The sequence below is a fragment of the Astyanax mexicanus genome, chromosome 1 (genome assembly GCF_023375975.1).
Source record: "Astyanax mexicanus isolate ESR-SI-001 chromosome 1, AstMex3_surface, whole genome shotgun sequence".
Lineage (NCBI taxonomy): Eukaryota > Metazoa > Chordata > Actinopteri > Characiformes > Acestrorhamphidae > Astyanax > Astyanax mexicanus.
Window position 1 is genome coordinate 99,155,070 of NC_064408.1, and position 19,888 is coordinate 99,174,957.

Consider the following 19,888-nt stretch of genomic DNA (forward strand, 5'->3'; position numbering starts at 1 on the left):
GAAGGCTGTATACACCCTAGACAGGCATCCAATCCATTAGAGATTGTCAGTATCCTGCCAAAACTTCCTGCAATTGGTTGGAAGGTCAGAACCATCCAACAAAGTGTTCGCCCTGCAAACGAACCCTGCCAAGGTTTAGTTTGATCTGGAAGGAGACCACTTTTTTGGTCAGACTGTGTTTTGAGGCCTGCTATTTTGGTTCAGATCAACCTGAAAAGTCAGAAGGTCCAAACCAGACAATGAAAAGGTCACACAAGGTTGTTTGTGCAGGTCAGTAGGGGTACACAATGTATGTCCTGTGACAGCTCGCAGTACCTTCGCCAGCGCTAAAAAGCCCCCCGGCCCTGAACTCGTCTTCAACCTGCAAGCAGCACCCTGACAGCCACAGGCCAGCTCTGAGATAGAAGAGCTGTGGTGGTCCCGCACTCCCTTCTCAAGAGGTCATGTGACTCACTGCTGACACCTCTGTTCAGCCTCCAGTCCATCGGGCCTGGGTGTTCCTGCCCATCGAGACAAGGGACACCACGTTCCCTGACCTTTTAGAGCTCAAAGAACAAGCCACAACTGACGACTGAGCTCACCTTAGAGACTTCACTGTGGAACCCAGCTGCCTAAAGCAGTTTTAGGTCGGCAATGTTTAATTTATAGATGTTACAGCCATACTATGTTAGAAACTGCACAATACTTGCGGGAAATGAACATAGTGTACAAACAGAAGTCTCTGTTTGGAGAATTCTCCATGTTGTTAATGACACTGAACCTGCGGCTACGGCTGTGCAATGTAGAGCTGGAGACTTTCCAGGAATTTGTTATAATTAGCATGTCACCTTGGTAATGACACTGACATCAAGCGCAGGCTGTATACAGTATGGTGGCATTTACTCGATACGTACATGATTTACGCTTCCCATATATTGCACTTTGTGCTTTTCCAAAGATACACTAAATATCAGGCTGATTTCTTAGTACTTTTCCTCTGTTTGCACTGGATGCACAAATAAAGATTGGAACGTACCCAGGCTCTATATTTTGCATGGCTACCAGCATGGGCAGCAGAGCAGTGTTCTGTTACGATGCCCCCTCAGGCTGAGTATTGAACTGCTGCTCATCATCTGTAACTGATGTGGACAGAGAAGCTGGGGGGAAAGACACACTGACGTCACCCAGCAGGTCATGAAGGACAAACCAAGCCATCACTGCATCATGCATTGGCGAAGATATTGTACCTCACACATCTGTCTATATGAAGATATATATAGAGAGTAGTATACACTACCAGTCAAAAGTTTTACAACATCCCCATTTTTTCCATTTATTTTTACCATTTAATCTCCTCAGGTCCAATGAATAACCTTAAATGGTGCAAAATAAGAACTTGTTATTCCATGATTTTTTCATTCATTTTAAAATGTCTAGCTGTGGTCTCTAGTATGAATGAATGCTATGTGAGCTGTTTTTTGTGAAAAAAGTGCTCCAGGGATCCAGTATAACCATGCTTTAGTCAAGTGGAAGAGTGGGGGCTAGGAGAAACACTAGGATTTCGGCTCTTGCTCATGAATATTCATACATGCAAATATATCACCAGCGAGAACAGAACAGTTAGAAACCTTTTAAAGTAAAAACATACAACAGTCTTTGCAGTGTCATATGTTACTTTAGAACATGTGTAATGTCCTGCTAACTGCAGTTCAGTCACTGACCTAGTATCAGAGTCTTTGTAAAATGCGAAATCCACCGGAGATCCTATGTAAACCTATGTAAACACAAAGTGGTGTGTAGTCCAGGTCCAGAAAGGTGGATTTTTACTTTTAGCTAGTGTAAACAGAACTGCATAAAGGTACTTAGATACATTAATATGATTCACATTCAATCTGAAATATCCTCTTTAAGATATATATGACATGACAATATTTTGTCATGGCAGTGACTCTCTTTTTTCCATTCTCTCACTTGCCATTATTTCCACTCTCTGCCTTGGCCTGCAGGTCCCTTTCCCCTCTGAGTACTCCCCTTGTTGCTGGTCCATCTGAGGTGTGGAAATGTCACTAGGGATGGCATTAAAGAAAGGGCGCTACCAAACAGATTGCTATTATTAACATTTGCAGAGCCCCTGTGTCTCATCTGCAGATGCAGCATAATGACAGTTATTCTGTGTGGCCGTGCTCCCCACCACCAGTGCCTCATTCAGGAGGTGTCGATTAGACAGCCATGCCACCTGAGGTGCGATGCTCGTGTTATGGGTACGGGTGAGCCTGAGCCAAGAAGCAAAGAAGGGGAAAACTGAGAGAAAATGGAGAGTAACTGAGAAGAATGGAGTGGCGCTGCACCATTGGATCATAAAAGAGTTTTAACAATCCAGTGTTGGTGTATCCTTTAGATATTGGAGTAGATGGTAGGCCTTGTAAGGTAATGTGTTCACAGGTAAAAGAAGATCTTCTTCTACCAGAGAAGATGATCTTTGATAATGTGTAGTTGAGAACCAGAAACAAGTAACCAACAAACAGGACTCTAAAACAGGGATACATATATAATAGGAAGGCTTGAGTGTCTAGAGTGTGGATCTCAGTTGGGTTTTCTTAGGAGCAAGTATGACCCAAGCCTGAAGTCTTTTAAGGGCAGTTTTAAGTCACAGTCTCAAGCTTGAGTCTTGAGTGTCTGAGTTGATACTCTAGGTTGCTAGTGAGACTCAAATATGGGTATTGTCATCTTAACCCAAGTCTTCAATGTCTGTGGTGTAAATCTCAGTTGTTTTATTTTGGGTGTGAGCCATTCCTGAATTAATATCTGCAATTTATTGAGGTGTGAGCCCAAGTCTTTCAGTGTCTGAGGTATGAATTGGAGTTGATTCTCTTGGGTGCTTGTGTGACTCAATCCTTTGGGGCTAGTGTGACTCAAGCCTAAAGTCATTTGGGGCTAGTGTGACACAAGCCTGAAGTCCTTTGGGGCTAGTGTGTCTCAAGCCTGAAGTCCTTGGGTGCTAGTATGATTCAAGCCTGAAGTCATTTGGGGCTAATGTGACTCAAGCCTGAAGTCCTTGGGTGCTAGTATGAGTCAAGGATGAAGCCTCTGGGGCACAAGTGTGACTCAAGCCCAAAGTCTCAAGGGTGCTAGTGTGATGCAAGCCTGAAATCTCTTGGATGCAAGTGTGACTCTAGCCTGAAATCTCTTGGGTGCTAGTATGACTCAAGCCTGAAATATCTAGGGTGCTAGTGTGACCCAAGCCTAAAGTCCTTTGGGGCTAGTGTGATTTAAGGATGAAGCTTCTTGGGCACAAGTGTGATTCAATCCTGAAATCTTGGGTGCTAGTGTTTTTTGGGTGCAAGTGTGAGCCACGCTTGAAGTCTCTTGAGTGCATGTCTGACTCAAGTCTGGAGTCTCTGAGGTCTAAGCCCAAGTCTTTTAATGTCTGAGGTGTGAATCTAAGTTGATACTCTAGGGTGCTAGTGTGACTCATGCCTGAAGTCCATTGGGGCTAGTGTGACTCAAGCTTGAAATCTCTTGGTGCTATTGTGGTTCAAGGATAAAGCCTTTTGAGCGCAAGTGTGTTTCTATCCTGAATCCTTTAGGGTGTTAGTGTGATTTAAGCCTGAGTCATTTAAGTTGCTAGTGTGATTTATGCCGGAATCCTTTAGGGCGCTAGTGGGATTCTTTCCTGAATCCTTTAGGGTGCTAGTGCGATTCAGGCCTGAATCCTTTAGGGTGCTAGTGTAATTCAAGCCTGAAGCCCCTTGGGTGCAGGTATAAGTCAGGTCTGGATTCTCTATGGTGCAGATGTAAGTCAAGTCTTGAATCTCTGTGGTTAAAGCCCCAGACCTTGGTTGTCTAGGGTGTGAATCTCATTTCAGTGCAAGTATGATCCAAGCCTGAAGTCTTTTGACTGCAGGTGTGACTCAAGTCTGTAGTCTCTGTTGTCTGAGCTTGAATCTTTGCGTGTCAGAGGTGTGAATCTATGCTGAGTCTCTTGGGTGCTAGTGTGACCCTAGTCTGTAGTCTCTGGCATCTATGTGTAGTCTCAAGACTTTAGCAGAAAATTTTGCATTAAAAAAAAAAGTTGCATTATTAGCTGCAGAAACTGCACTGAACAAAAGTAAACCATTGTAAAAAGTCTGCCAGCTTTGACACAGCTCCAAATAATGAGCATTTCATTATAGAAAAGCCTTCAATCTGATGAACAGAACTGAAGCCCTTCATGCAGCTAATGCAGTTTTAAAGGAAAGAGACAAACAGCATGAAATGGTTGAGTCTGTGTGTAGAAAATAATGGAAAATTCAGCTAAAGTTTTGACAGAAGGTTTTCTGTAGTAAAGGGCTGGTTATTTGAAGCCACACTGGTCTTGACATGTCAGTGAGCTGCAAGAAGAACAGCAAAAGAGCTGCACATGACTGTCAGACTCGAAATCTCAAGTTTCAGACAACTCACGGGTGAGATGAGAGTGAGCTGAAGTCAAAATGAGTCAGTCAACATGAGACTTATGGGTTTCTGAGTCCCCATCTCTAGTTATTTCTGTGTCTGATTGTTGAGAGACTCAGGTCTTCAAAGTCCAGGACCAGAATTTTATTCTAGGTCCAGATTTGAAGACCTTTGCATTAGATATTCTCTCTGTTTACACAGGTTTTTTTTTTATCACATCTTATCAGGACATTCTAAAAACAGCTTAAAACATTAAAATGTGTGTATTTAAATTCATGTGATAATGCATTTAAGTTAGATTACGTTAAATTTGGACTAGAATGTAACTCTGCAAGGTTAGTATATCTTGTAGAGTATGGTTGGGAACCCTGTGCTAGGACTATTTATCTACGAAGATGACAGAAGAGAATTCTTTAACAAAAATAGATATGTACTTAGAAGTCTAAATGTTCTTATTGTCTGCAAGACTGTAAGTCTTGTCCCATGTTTTTGCCGTGTCCCATGGAAGATAAAAAACACTGCACTGACTATCAGTCTTCACTCAAACTCTGATAATTCACATCACCATGGGCACAGTGGCCAGTGTTCAACCTCACTCACAAGTTAACACCTCACATCTTGTACAGGCGGGGGCATTTCCAAGCTTCCAAGGTAACATTTCATGCTAAATTGACATACTGCTATGTACAGAAAATTTGCTTTGGAAAATAATTAACAACTTAGAACTTTCTGAAACTTTCAGTGGGTATAAAATGCTAGAAGGCTGACATGGGTTCAGGCCTTTTAAAAGAAAACTTGACAGAAACTAAATCCAGGTTTAGAGTGATGGAGCCTACTGATCCTAGTCTCCAGGCTTCTAATATTGTTCAATGCCAGGATGAATCAGGTTGTCTTATTAGATCCAGGTCCAGAGCCAACTCTAGAAATCATCCATTCTTGCTATAGATGAGAGAAAAGGTCTGTGGAGCCTTTGAAATTATCTTGATGTCTTTAAAATCTGATTAAATACAGGCAGATTTGTTTAACCAACACACACAGGATTTTGACAGCTGTTGATGTTGAGAACAGCAAATTTTTAGCTAAAATGTCAAGAAGAGTTTTATCAGACTTTTTTCAAAACACATTTTGCGAACAGATCATATTTTGAAGAGTTATTTATACAGCAAGATCCTTCCAAAGGGTTCACAAACTTCTCACAGTGGTACATGCACCAGAACTGTCAATCTCCTTACATACCTGAGGGTCCATTGGTGCGTGGGCTGAGCAGCTGCCTTGGTGCCTTTGGGGCAGCCTCGGTAATGAACACTGCCCTTGGCTCACAGAGGCACTTTTTTCTGAAAAAGATATTTTTCCATGTACGTGTTAACTACTATTGTTCAGGGCCGTGCCTAGGGAGCTTCTTCAATTGACTTTCTGCTGTCAGGCTGGTCTCTATGGTCTTATCTACAAATGAGAATTAGGTGGAATTCCATGCATAAGGGTGGAAGTAACATATTAAAAATGGACTTGTTGGACCGTGAGCTGATGCCCGAATAATGGATTAAGATACAACGTTTCATCATGTCCGCACTTGCTATTCATCCCGTACAGAGCTGGAACTCCTAGCTTTTAATATGTCCTTCAAAGTCCATCAATCACTGGCACATTAGCCCGGCGCTGCTAATGAAGAGGCCGGCAAGAGTTATGAGATTGTGGAATAATTACGATTGGGGCCTTTAATTGCATTGAAACCCACTCTTCCTTAAACGAATTGTTTTCAAGTGGCTGCCTCCTCAGGAGAATGGGCAACATCAAAAAGCGCATCCATCCTTTTGCAGGTTCTTTTTGTTCCGGATGACAGGCCTGCTGTCTTCTTCTTCCCACAAAGTTGCAGAGAGGCCGCCCTCGTTCTTTTCAAGTCTGAAGTTGAAGAAAGAGGATCTAGGGATGCCTAAAATGGCGCGACTAAAAACAGATTCCTCCGTGGGCCAGGCCTGCAGGAAGCAGGCGACAAATGCCGTTTATTCAGTGCTTTGTGCCTTTTCTCCGCGGCTCGCGTGGCCTTCAGCCGCCTGTCCAATGTCGTTTTTCACAACAAGCACAATAGTCGCATAGCAACAGCTGCATCTTCTTGCCGACAGGGCCGAGCGGCAAAGGTGTGTGTGTGTATGTGTGTGTGTGTGAGTGTGTTGGCAGTGGAGGGACTGTGCGCTGAAAGTGGGGCAGCTTTGAACTGCTCGGCGTCAGAAAGCACCCACCCTTTGATCTCGCCCCTAAACCCCTTTCAGAAACAGGCCTGTCACAGAAGGGGCAAGCGAATGTCAAGGGGAATGTTCCTGGTGCCTGTCAGAGGAGTCACGATGCCAGAATGTGGTGAGAAAACTTACTTTTCTCTCTACTCCACTTTGTCCACTAGTCCTTAACCTGTGTGAAAGGCTGCGGCTCAGCGCTAGGACAGATCCTTCAGCTACAGAAAGTCATTTATTATAAAATGTGATGTTTTGACATTTTTCCTACAGTTTAATTTGTGGAAACAGTCTGCCTTTGAGCCTCATGCAGGACCTGTACTAGGTCTTGTGCTTGTTATAGAAGGTTTTGTAGTTGGGAAAAAGCCTTAAAGCCTTAAGATTTCAAGGTTTCACGCGTGGGAAGAATGAAGGCAAGAAAAAAAAAACCCTTACAAAAATGTTTCAAAGTCACTTCTCTTTGTTCTGTGTTCTTCTATTCTATCTATCCCAAATCTCAGTAAGTCTACTAGATTTTAGGTATCTAAACAATTTTTTTTTTTCACATACACTTCACTATCAAGTAGTGAATGTAATGGGACATGGAATTAGTAATACGAAAGACTAATACAAAAGTTCCACGAAAGCTATAGAATGCTACCTGACACTGCAGATGGAATGGTTGAATGCTGAATGCCTATATTGATAACTGTTTACTAATATTATATAATAACTTGACAACAGAAATAGATTGTTCCATTAATGGAAATCCCATTATGAGGCCTCGCTTGTACTCTAAATATTCAGTGATCAAAGTCACTCACAAGATAACACCTCACAACTTATACAGGTGCAGATCTTGCCAAACTGTCGACCGAAGTAACTGTTTAAGGTCTCATTCCAGTGTTTTTTTATTCATTTGAAAATGTTTAGTTGTGGTCTTTGGTATGAATGAATGTTTTTTGTATTAAAAAAACTATTTTCTATTTAGCCCTGCTTTATTTCACTGAATTAGTGGTCTCTTAAGAAAGACAGGATTTGGCGCACCCCGTCTCCTCCCTGCAGACCTCCCCCCACCCCCATGGATCCCTCCTCCGGCTCCGGCTTCAGCGCTTTCTGTGGGCGCTCCTGAGCTGAGGCCACGAACGCATTAGTTGATGTGGACTTCTGAGCCTTTCCTGATCAACTCGTATTTCTGAGGATTTTCTTTTACTAGCTACTGCAGACAAAGGAGGCTGAAGAACAGTTTCATATGCAGCATATGCAACTCAAAGAAACCTACAGTATTTTACAAAGAACAAGAAAAAGTGGATTTTAGCGACCTTAAAGCTGAATACTTCAGTGGGATATCAAACAAGTGTGGTGTCCCATGACTTGCTATATTGTATGGAAGCTAAATAAGGCTGCACTAACATGCGAAATGCACTGATACATTGATTTCTGCTAGAGTCACTTATCTGTGTGCAAGGACACTTCTAGCCAGACACCACCGGTCACAATCATTACCAACCACTGCGCTGTTCACTGCGCTCTACATTATGCTACACCTATTCGTTGTATACACATATCATCAGACTAGTATAATCTTCCATGCATGCTACCAAGTAAGTCCATGACTTTTGGAAACATTATATTAATTGGTTTAGCTTGTTTTTGCTCTCAGCACTTGTTTAATAAAAGTTTAAACATGTGCATACTGAAACAATAGCTTGCTAGCACGGTTGATTGGCATTTGGACCCAATAAAACAGCTCAGTTTGCCTAATGTGTGTCCAACTTCATTAAAAATGAAGTGTGCAGCATCTCACAATCGGTTCAACAGTCAAACAGACAAAACTTTAGAATGTGTTCCACAGAGCGTGACATAGGGGACTTCTGTAAGAGCAGCCATTTCTGCACACAGCCAAAAACAGCTTGTACCCAGAGCTCATCCAGAAGCTCGTGTCAGCCTGAAAAAACAACAGCTCATCCTCTGAGGGTCTGCTCTGTCAGGGTTTGGTCAGCCACAGTACTTTATTTTTACAGTGTATGACTGCAGTGCTTGCCCTCAGCTAATTGATTTCAATCAAGCTTAACAAATGTGATAAGTATCTCCAACATTCCAGTCTTTTCAGAGCTCCACGATACAGAATTTAGTGGAATAATTGCAGCTTTAAACTGTTAAAAGAAATAATGTGAGGAATGTAATGGTGTGGTCAGTAGATGGGAGGATAGGAGCATCCTTTCAAACACACAACACTAGTGAGAACAAGAAAAACGTAAGCTAAGTTTCAGAGCACATTCATTTACTCAGATAGACTCAAATAGAGTCAGATTAACTCTTTAAGTTCCTTACCAACAAAAAAGCAATAAAATAATCTCCATTTATTATATTGTTGGATTTAATTTTTTAGTTGTATTAATTAAAATTAGAATATGCTGAAAAAGATTTACCATTGAAAATTTCACCAAAAACACCAAAAACAGTCAACATGTATGGATTGCTTTATGTATGAGAACTAAAGTAGATTTTATTATCATAACATGATATGATGGCGCAATCAGTTTGATTTAAGTTTAACACCTTTTTAACAAGATATAGTTAATTAAATGTGCTCTAACAAATGGTTAAGCAGAAGATAAAGGGTTAAAACTACAGAGAAGAAAAGAAATGCAGTTTTATTGCATTTTAAAAAAACTGACACAAACAACTCTTAGCAAAACCTGCAGTTTATGTCCTTCAATTTGGCAGTGGTAAAAAGCTGTTGTTCAGTTTTTTTATACACATTAGTATTAGTAATATATTTGTTAATTAAAACTAGAATATGCTGAAAATGATGTGTTTACCATTGAAAATTTCACCAAAACAGCCAATATGTATGGATTGATTTATGTATGAGAACTGAAAGTCATACTATTGAAACACACAATGACCTACAGTGGATTATATTAGAAGAATAGCCTCTGCTCTTTGGTAGAGATGACACAATCAGAGCAGAAGATAAAGGGTTAAAGGAACAGAGCAGAGGAAAATGCAATTTTAATGCATTTTTTAAAACATTGAAGCAATCAAATCTGAGCGAAACATTCTGTTTATGTCCTTCAGTTTGTAGTAAAAGCTGTTCCTCTTGATAGCCTGCTTTTTGTATGGAATGTTGCTCAGAAATCCTTGAGTTTCCCAAAGGAAAAGGAAGGACTTTTATACTGTAATTGGGCACAAATAAAAGGAAGGTCACTGTCGCCATATGGCAGCACAGTATAATGCAAGGTTAAGCATATGTAATGAACTGGACAGATGTGGCTCTGATTTTGAGTTGTACTGTAGTAGAGAGAATCAAATGACTTTCTGTATTGGAGTTTCTTTAAAGCGTTCAGCAGAGGACCTTGTGGAGGTGGTGATGATGATGCAGCATGTTATCATGCAGCAGGACAGCAGGAAATACGATCCTTCATTCTGTCTGCTGTGCCGGCTTCAGCTGCATCATCACTCTCTGTAGAAGAGTATCATTGATTCATGGGAGAGTCGCATGGGCAAGGCGAGCGGCCAGTGGCCTCGTCTCATCTACAGCGTGGGCCTCTAGGCTTTTGGTTGGCTGACCAGGCAGACGACCCACTGGTCTGAAGCCATTTCCAGCGTTCAGCCATCGATTTCTGCAGTGACTCCACACCACACACCTTAAATTATCCGGACAGGCTGATGGTGCTTTAATAGCCTGCGTCTTGTGTGTGCTGCATTAACACGGCTTCATTCTTTTTCCTGCAGAAGGGCAAGCCTGACAGCAGAGGCACACTTTGTGTGATCAAAAAAATCCTCCACATTAGCAAATAATATTTTTTTTAAATAAATGTAAATAAATGAATAAATCTTCTACATATAATACATTTTTACACACAATTGTCACGTCCTGGCCTTGTCTCGTGTCTCTGTGTGTTTTCCCACGTGACCTGTGCTCCTCTGTGTCTCTTTTCAGTAGTTTTCCACCTGTGTCTCATTTGTAAGCTCCACCCCCTAGCCCCAGGTGTTTCCACTTCCCTTGTGTGCTATAAAGCCTTCCTTTGTCTCTTGTCCTTCGTCAGTCTTTGCACCTTCCCCTGTCGTTTTGTCTCTCAGCGTTTCTCTGTTTTTCCATATCCCGTTTCCTAGTTCAGTGTTTATCTCGTTTTACTTTTAGTTCCTTGTTTATTTTCCTTCTTTTCTCCCTTGCCCAGTTTAATTAATCCTGTCTTGTTTTAGTTCCTTGTTTGTTAGTATTTGGTTTATTTCCTTTGTTATCCTTGTTCTGTTTAGTTATTTTAGTCTTGTTTCAGTTACTCGTTTGTTTCTTTAGCCTCCCTGTTTTGTTATCGTTAACCCCTTGCTTGTTTTGGTTTATTTCTTTGTTACATGTTTACTTGTTCCTTGTTTCTTTGTTTCTTTGTTATTTATTTATTAAATATTTCACCCTACCTGCGCTTGCGTCCGTCTCCTCGTCTCCCTGCCTGGGTCATCCGTGACAACAATATTTACTTAACCCTTGTGCGGTGTTATATATTTGTTACTCGTTTACTTTGTTACTTGTATTTAATTCAGGAAATTTAGCAATTTTACATTAAAATGCTTTGCACATGCTTGCTTCACCTAAATTGCAAGCAATATAAACAGCTTACATGGTTAATATTTGCCCTTTACCTTTCTTATGTTACATTTCTTTTAAAAAGTGCTACTCTTTTTTTTATTAGTTTTTTTAATAAAATGTAAAAGAAAATGAATTAAACTCAAGATATGAGTAGAAAATTTGTTTAGTTTCAAATTTACAAATGAAGCAATGTTTATTAGCCCTTGGCCAAACATACTGTATGTAATATAAATGTGTGTGTGGGGGGGGGGGGGGGGTGGGGGGGTGTATAGAATGTGTTTTGATATATGTTTTCCACAAAAAATGAGCCAATGCCAATGAGTTTGAGTTAGAAAAAATTTTTGTATCATTTGATGAAAAATGAAAACGGGTCCCACAGACCCGAACACCACACAAGGGTTAACTTATTGGGGAAAAAAATTATATATATATATATATATATATATATATATATATATATATATATATATATATATATATATATATATATATATATATACATAAAATATAGAGAAGAATTATTTTTGTTTTTTCCAGTTTTGTCACAAGAGCAAAACACAGGACAAACAAAAGCACATACAATAAGATAGGTTTATTAAATGAGGGCTTAAACAGATAAGAGTAGGTACAGGTCAGCAGAGCAAGGATCCAAATAGCAGCATAAATACACAACATACCAGACTGAATACGGGCAGGAGGTCATACACAGGAGGTCCAAAACAGAGCAAAAGGCCAAGGCAAAGGAATGCTCAAAAAACCACGAGAAGCTAATAAACAAAGGGCTAAGCTATAGTGGTTAAAAAAAATAAAGCGGGTCGGCAATAAAAAGAATAAAAAGTACAAACAAAACGCTGGGTAGAAGTGCTATGAAAATAGGTTCAATACCGGGCAAGGAGTAGGAGCAAGTGTGAGCTATTCATAGTCATTGTATTAAGAGTACAGGTGTGTGCATTCTCATTAGCACAGCGAGCTGGAACGCCGATTGGTCACATGATCTAACATATCCGGAGATTGAGCTCAGGTGCATTTTGGGAAATGGAGTCTTTAGAATAAATACTAGAGTCAAGGACCGGCAGACTGACAGCGTCAGGACTGACATTTTTTTTAATGGAATATGCCATGTTTATTTTGTTTAATAAAATGCATTTGTTTACTTAAACATGTCATTTAAGACAAACAAAATGTGTTGGCTTATAGAATGAAAATCTGATATACTAATACTAATAATATGGAATATTGCTTACTGAGAGACTGACACTCTTTTTTTAAACACACATGTGCATGGATTGGCTCTTGTGAGACATTTTCCTTATCCCATTTTGCTACATGGTGTTAGCATGCTGGCTACTGGCCTTGCCTAGTATTGCTAATGAGGTGTAGGCACAACTGCCGACTACTGGTCTTGTCCAACATCACTACTACAGTGTTAACATGTTGGCCTCAGCCTCATCAAACAAACTTTCCATGGTATTATTACACTGGCTAAACTAGTATTCATTTTAAGATCTGAGGGCAAAAACTGAACCCTTACCAGTTAGGGACACATATTAGATGTCATATTGTATGCCACAACACCATTGTGTATCTGTCCATTGGTAAATGCTATTGGAGATTCTTTGGTCCAACAAAACTAGGCTTTCCTGGATTTCCTTGTTTAAATAAGGCTTTGACATAACAATAAATAACACTCACAGATAGACCATCCACTTCCAGTCTGTATGTAGGAGCTGTAAAAACAGGCCACTTTGAATAAATTGTTTGTGTAATGTCATAAAAGCCTACAAATCTGCCTAGGCATTCTATATCTGTTTATCCCTGCTCATTCATGCAATACCCATTCAGGTGGAAACATGGTCATTGAAACAGCTGTAGTACAGGGCCAATCATATGATACATCAGTCTTAAGAGCATGTAAAATGTTAAATGGTAAATATAAAAATAAATGAAAATAAAAGTCTTTGGTACACTCAACCTTCTGGAATATCTTCAGCTGACCATGCAGTTAGAAAACCAAAGCATGAACCTTGAAGGACGTGAACCTCTTTAGTTGTATCTTCATGGTGATGTTAAGACAGCACTTAAACTGTGCATTGTTAAGCTCTGAAACCACACTCTAAATGTTTGAGTGTTCAAGTGCATCCTGGTTGTATTGTGTGAAAGCAGTTCTTTCTTCCTGACTATTTTAGCTGGTCGATTTTCTACATGAGTGAGACTTGTGTGAACGCTGTCTATTGGTTGAAGTGTTATAACTAGAGCTTTTATAAACGTGGTAATAAAATTCTGAAGTACTTCTCTTTCTCCTATCTATCCCTTTGCAGGATGGCTATTCACAGTATCACTTTGTTGGCTCTGCCTCAACAATAGAGAGGGACAGACAAAGACCTTACTCTTCCTCCCGCACGCCCTCCGTCTCTCCAGTTCGGACCTCCCCTAACAATCGATCAGGTGAGTGTGTTCTGTCTCTCCTCAGTGTCTCTAAATGAAGCTGGTGTAGCTAATATTAACAGTGATTAGTGGTTTAATCATTAATGGTTGCATTGTATTTGTTTTATTGCAGTCAAAACTAGTATAATATTGTCAGTTATATTCTATTTCTGTTTTTTTACACTTTTTTACACTTTGTGTGTTCATGTACTGTTTCCTTAAAAGCGTTGTACCACATGTTTAGTCACATGACTCAATCTCATACTGTCTATAAAATGGAAGCAACGTGGGAGTAAACTCCAACACCAATCCAACTTTGCCAACTCGAGCAGGTTGTTTCAAAGAGAAATGTTCAATTGATTTAAAACTGATTTAATACTATATTTCCCAGCGCTATTTATCCATCCCTCCATTGTCAATAACTGGCTTTATACCGGCAGATAACATAAAAAAGAAAAGCAGAAACACAAACTGATGTGTGATGTGAGCATGCTCAGTAGCAGCCTTTCAGTCTCCTGCTCTAGACATGACTGGTGACCGTATTCTGATAGCTAAGAAAAGTAAGAGAGACCCCATAGATCACTTCTTTAAGTCTTGTATCATGAATGTGCATGGTTCAGGTAAATATATTGATGTTTAGGATGCCCCTTATGTGTTTGGGCAGTGCAACCTTTATAAGTAAAACTCACACGTTTCCCATTGGGTTTCTTGCACCGCCTAGAGACAAGAGTAAAACAAAACAGAGCCATGTGCTACATACAATATTTTTTTTTTAGTTTTTATGGCATTCAGTTTGCATACTTTTTATTAGGGTCAACTAATTAGATTGTAAAAGAAAACTAGCTCTAATCTGTTTTAATAGTTTTGATGAAAAATGGCGGCCTTATGTTGATGCTAAAGTAAAGAGTGCAATGGTTCAAAAAGCAAAGCAGATCAGTCTGATGGAAACGAGCTGCTGGAGCTGTAGCGAGTGTTATTGTTCGTAATGGAAGTGATTTAGGTTTTTTTTTTTTTTCGTTCATGTTGCTAGCTGTTAGCTCACAGTGTTATTGGCTGTTGTTCTGTTTGGCTCGTTCACTGTCATTTTAAGCTTGGCTGTTACATTTTATTGACTTGTGGTCGTTGCTAGGTTACAGGCAAATAAGGCAGACTGATCCAAATATATCATTCAGAGTGCTTTTATTATGGGACATATTGGCTCTAATAGAATCCCTCTCAGCCAATCACATTGTAAAACTGGAACTAGCTGTGGTATAATATTTTACAACCACTATTAACTGCAGCAAGCTGTTACTTTACTTTTGTAATAGGGCTAGTTTACCATGTTGCTGTCCGTGGTGCTGATTGGTTGAAACATGCTTCCATTGGAATGATACCAGCCAGTCAAGAATCAATGACATTATCATCTTCAGCACCTTTATTCCCACTCTGTCAGTGCCTTCCTTTTAATGGAGACTTCCTTATGGGTTAAAGTAATCAAATAAAGAGCCCAAGGTGCCTCCCTGAACCCAGTAAGGCAGGTTAATGACCCACGCTGCTATAGGACCTGGATTCATTGTCGGCCTGGTGCCTGTAATGCCTTTTCCGGTGGGCTTAGCATCCTGATGAAGCAGAAAAGTGCTTTTTGCTGCAGTTAGCTTTCGGAAGTGACACTGGAGGAGCAGGCTGAGCTGCAGAGCAGAGAGGCTGGAGCTAATGGGAATTTAAGTGGCTAAAGCAGAAAGACTGAATGATGTGAAGCCTAGTTGTGCGTTGCTTGGTAAGCCAGCCACTGGTTAAAGCAGCAGTCCCCTGAATGGGGAGGGATCAAAATATTCTAATAAATGGCAAAATAATATTTAAGTTTTATACCATCACTGCAAAGCCACATACTGTATTTTCCTTTTAAAAACATGGTCTCTGGTAGGTTTCCCCAGAACCAATTGGTGTCTATGATATCTTTTGCTGCTAATGGTGCTGATACAAGAGCAACTGCAAACATGGAGACATCAGAACAGAAAACTTAGTCTTTGTCTGATCATTTACACCTTGTTAAAACAAAAACGAAAAGCAGAATAAGAGCTGTAGAGCGTGACAGAATTCACCCAGATTCATCCACTTCAAAAAGAGAGCTCATCACAATGTTTTAAAGCTTTTAAATGTACTTTTCCAAATGTTCAGTGCTTCCAAATCTCTGAAACTTACAGCATGTGCGTATCTTTAACTTAGAATATATGTGTGGGAGACCAGTGGCACTGACGTTAGTATTGGCAAAATTTTTTGTGCTGTCAAATTTTTGTTATTTTGTCATTATTTATTTATTTACTTATTTATTTTCTTATTACGATTACTAAAACAGTGAAGGACACCCTTCACAGCTATTACATATTACATGCAAGTATGATTGGCAGATATCGACCCACACATCTCTGCGGAGGGGGTACTCACTGCCAGTTAGTTGAGTAACCAGTATTTTTAAAAGGCATGGTTTGATTTGTTTGGATTGCACATCGTGGCAAACATCGCCAGTGCAGTGGAGGAGAACGTGACTCTCTTGAAAAGGACTGCAAAATGTATTAATAAAGAATTCAATACTGAGTATTTTGCAACCATTCCAAAGGTGGCTCAGTCAGTCAGACCTTATAAACAAATCTAGATTGCACAACCGTACAACTCTGTCTCTGACTCTGGACATTTGTGCATTTTGTGTGTGACCTGGTATTTGAACCTTGTTCTGCTGAGCCACTCAGAGCTACAGAGATGTTTTATCTTCAACCTCTTTACAAATATTTCATATTCCAGAGAGTAACTTTTTTGGTAATAAAGGGCCCTATCTTACACCCTGTGTGAGACGTTTCATGATGCTCATTGTTATCTTACACCTTCAACTGTTTTTATATATATATATATATATATATATATTATAATATATATTTTTTTAAATATTAAACTTATAATTGGCTACATCTGTGGCTTCCTTTGAATTTAAAAACGTCACGGACACGCCCACACATAGCGAGCCGAGAGATCCTGTGAGATCCACGGTGACATGCGTTAAAGAAAAGTGCCAGTTGACACGTACCGTGAGTACATCCCTTTTGCACGTTTTGAGTCACACAAAGTGTATTTTTTGCATCCTCAAAATATCAAAGACCCCTTACACGCCCTAAATCCAGCTGGTTGGTTGATGTCTCGCCTATAGATCAATAAAATAAGGCGTAACAATTTTGTGTGTTTTTTTTTTATTATTTCTCAAAGTTCTCTGAAACTAACTCCGTGCTCAACAAATATTTGTTACTGCATCAAGCTGCTGATATCTGATACTTTTTTCCCTCACTTTCATTCACTTTACGGTTTATAGAGGAGTCAGAGTGGGCAGGAATGTGCAGGTGGAAAGCCACAAACATTGCAGCAGAGAACGCAGCAGAGACACAGAGCTGCTCTTTATGTATCATCAAAGTGCAACCTCAGATAGCAGCAGCCACACTCCCTATTTAACATTTGATAAGACACACAAGAGCCTAGACCCGAAAGGGCCTTTTTAAAATTGATGTGCCCGTCTAATTTAATAGCATGCCACAGCACTGTAATTATTTCATGATGCCTTGACCTTGCCACAGCGGAGATGTGTGTAATAGCCATTAATTTGTAAGTGAGAATGCGAGTGACATGCAGTTCTCCAGTGATCTTATCGTGAGCTCTGCCCCGCCCACATCACACTGATAATAGGATGCTAAATATGGAAGGATGAGAGCAGCACTTGAATGAAGTGGAGTTGTCTTCACAGTTTACTACGACACTAATTGACTGCTTGTTTTTGAACGTGGAGATTAATGTTAAACGTTTCTTTTAGGATGAGCTTCGGATTTGCTTTGAAAATCCTGCTATTAGAAGTGTAATGTTATGTGTATCCATCAGTGTTTCCCATAAAAGGAGGGTGTAGATGCTGGTTTTCATTGCAGCCAAGCTGGAGACCACCTAATATAACTAAGCAGTTGTTTGAAGACTGAAATCAACTGATTAAAAAAGCAGACTTGAAAGATAACAGTGGTGAACACTGGTCATTAGAGTGTAAGGGAGTCAGCCATTGTAGATAAATATATTTAAGTATGTTATATTCATAAGGTTATAGGGTTTGATGCTACTTTTATCATTCCTGTCTGAAGCCTACTGGGTGGTGCAACTGTCTAAGTTTGGGCTCCGGAGTCTCTCTGATTGGGTGGATAGATCTCTGGATAACCCACCTCTCCCTCTATTACTCAGTGTGATGTTAGCCAGGGTGGACTTCTGTTAGCCAATGTAACAGAACTGACAGTTAATGTTCTCCTCCGAGCATATTGAGCTGTTAGCTGAAAATGATATACAGTAGCTGATTGGCTAAAAGCCAAAAAGTTCTAACCTTCCCCCTTGCAGCACTGGCAGCATGGGCATTTTGTGGTGGGGGATCCTCGCTATTGGAAGGGGATTCTGATAGCTGTTGGGTTAAGAGTGGATGAATTGTTGAATGTGGTCTGTGTAGGCACATAACTGTGTAGGAAAATGTTCTTCTTCAATGACTGTTCTTTTTTAAAGGCTTTCAACCAATAGCTTCCACCACCCTAATCCAAGGAGGAACTCAAGTCGAGATTAGAAGGATCCAGCCTGATAGTCTAGGCAGCCAAGTTTAAATTCAAAGTGATAGCTGTTGGGTTGAGACTGGATGAATTGCTGAAAGTGGTCTGTGTAGGCAAGAAAATTCATTTAACGAATGTTCTTTTTTTGAAGGCATTCAACCAAAAGCTCTCACCACTCAGAACCCAGGAGTAACTCAAGGAAAGGTATGATTAGAAGGATCCAGCCTGATAGTCTAGGCAGTCAAGTTATTCAAAGTGATAGTGGAAGAGGGAGTTCTACTTTCACCAAGATGTGTGAAGAGAGAAAAAAAAGACCTGGAAAAGGAAAGATTGAGGCACAAAAATGCTCTAATTTACAGATAGATACAGGTGAGTTCAGATAAAAGATGCTATCTTCTGAACTGTGTATCAGATTCAGATGTAAATACTTGGAAATAAAAGCTGGAATGTGGATCTTTTGTCTCGTATTCGTATTTTATTTTCAAACCCAAATGTTTGGGTATAATACCGTTGATCTTACTGTTCCAATACTTTTGGAGGGGACTGTGTATTATTTTTTAATAAAACTTCAGACTCAACCAATCCAACCTAACATTTTTTGAGTTATAAAAAAGTAATCAATTATAATTTATACAAGTACAGTTTATATAAAATTACAACTATGGCATCCAAAAGCTAACCATGGCTAATATATACAGCTCTGGAAAAAAAGAGACCTCTTTAAAATTATGAGTTTCTTTGATTTGACCAAATTGAAAACCTCTGGAATATAACCAATAGGAAAATGGATGATCACAAGCCATCAAATCAAGTTGAACTGCTTAATTCTTTGCACCAGGAGTGACGTAAAGTTATCCAAAAGCAGTGTGTAAGACTGGTGGAGGAGAACATGCCAAGATGCATGAAAACTGTGATTAAAAACCAGGGTTATTCCACCAAATATTGATTTCTGAACTCTTAAAACTTTATGAATATATGTTGTCTTGTTTCCTTTGCATTATTTGAGGTCTGAAAGCTCTGCATCTTTTTGTTATATCAGTCATTTCTTATATTCTGCAAATAAATGCTCTAAATGACAATATTTTTATTTTTGGGGGATTTGGGAGAAATGTTTATAGTGTAGTTTATAGAATAAAACAACAATGTTCATTTTACTCTAACATATACCTATAAAGAGAAACTGATTCAGAAACTGAAGTGGACTCTTACGTTTTTCCAGAGCTGTAATATATAAACCTCTAAAGCTAACCATGGCTAACAAACAGTTTGGAGCAGAAATCCTAACTGAGCAGCATATGGGGTATCTTGCCTTGGTTTGGAGAGCCAGATAACCACCAGCCAAGCTACCAGCAAAGAGTGATTTTTCATGCTGGGCAACAATCACACAATCCTGGGCACAGAGTGGTACAACAGAGCTCTTATCAGGGATCTTAAAAAGAGTTTTTTTGGTTTGGCTGGCTGCTAGCTTTGACTTGGGTCCTCTCTGGAGAACATCCATATATGAAATAGAAGCCACAACTACTACTTCACTGGGCTTGTAGAATCCCTTTGCAGGGTATCATTATTGCCATGATGCCTTGGTATTGCAGAGCTGTGGCCCACATCTCTCACTTTCTCTGTGTAGAGAGGATAGAAGTTATACATGAATGGATGGCAGGTGTAGA

At 39.8% G+C, this 19,888-nt stretch overlaps 1 protein-coding gene across 2 annotated transcripts in view; it reads left to right on the top strand.

The window, feature by feature from the left end:
* ctnnd2a (catenin (cadherin-associated protein), delta 2a) overlaps positions 1 to 19,888 on the top strand; it is a 628,772-nt gene that overhangs the window by 588,164 nt on the left and 20,720 nt on the right. For both annotated transcript variants that reach the window (XM_007252283.4, XM_022681995.2), the window contains one exon: positions 13,527 to 13,653. In XM_007252283.4, coding sequence (XP_007252345.3) covers positions 13,527 to 13,653 — 127 coding nt within the window. The remainder of the gene's footprint in view (positions 1 to 13,526; positions 13,654 to 19,888) is intronic.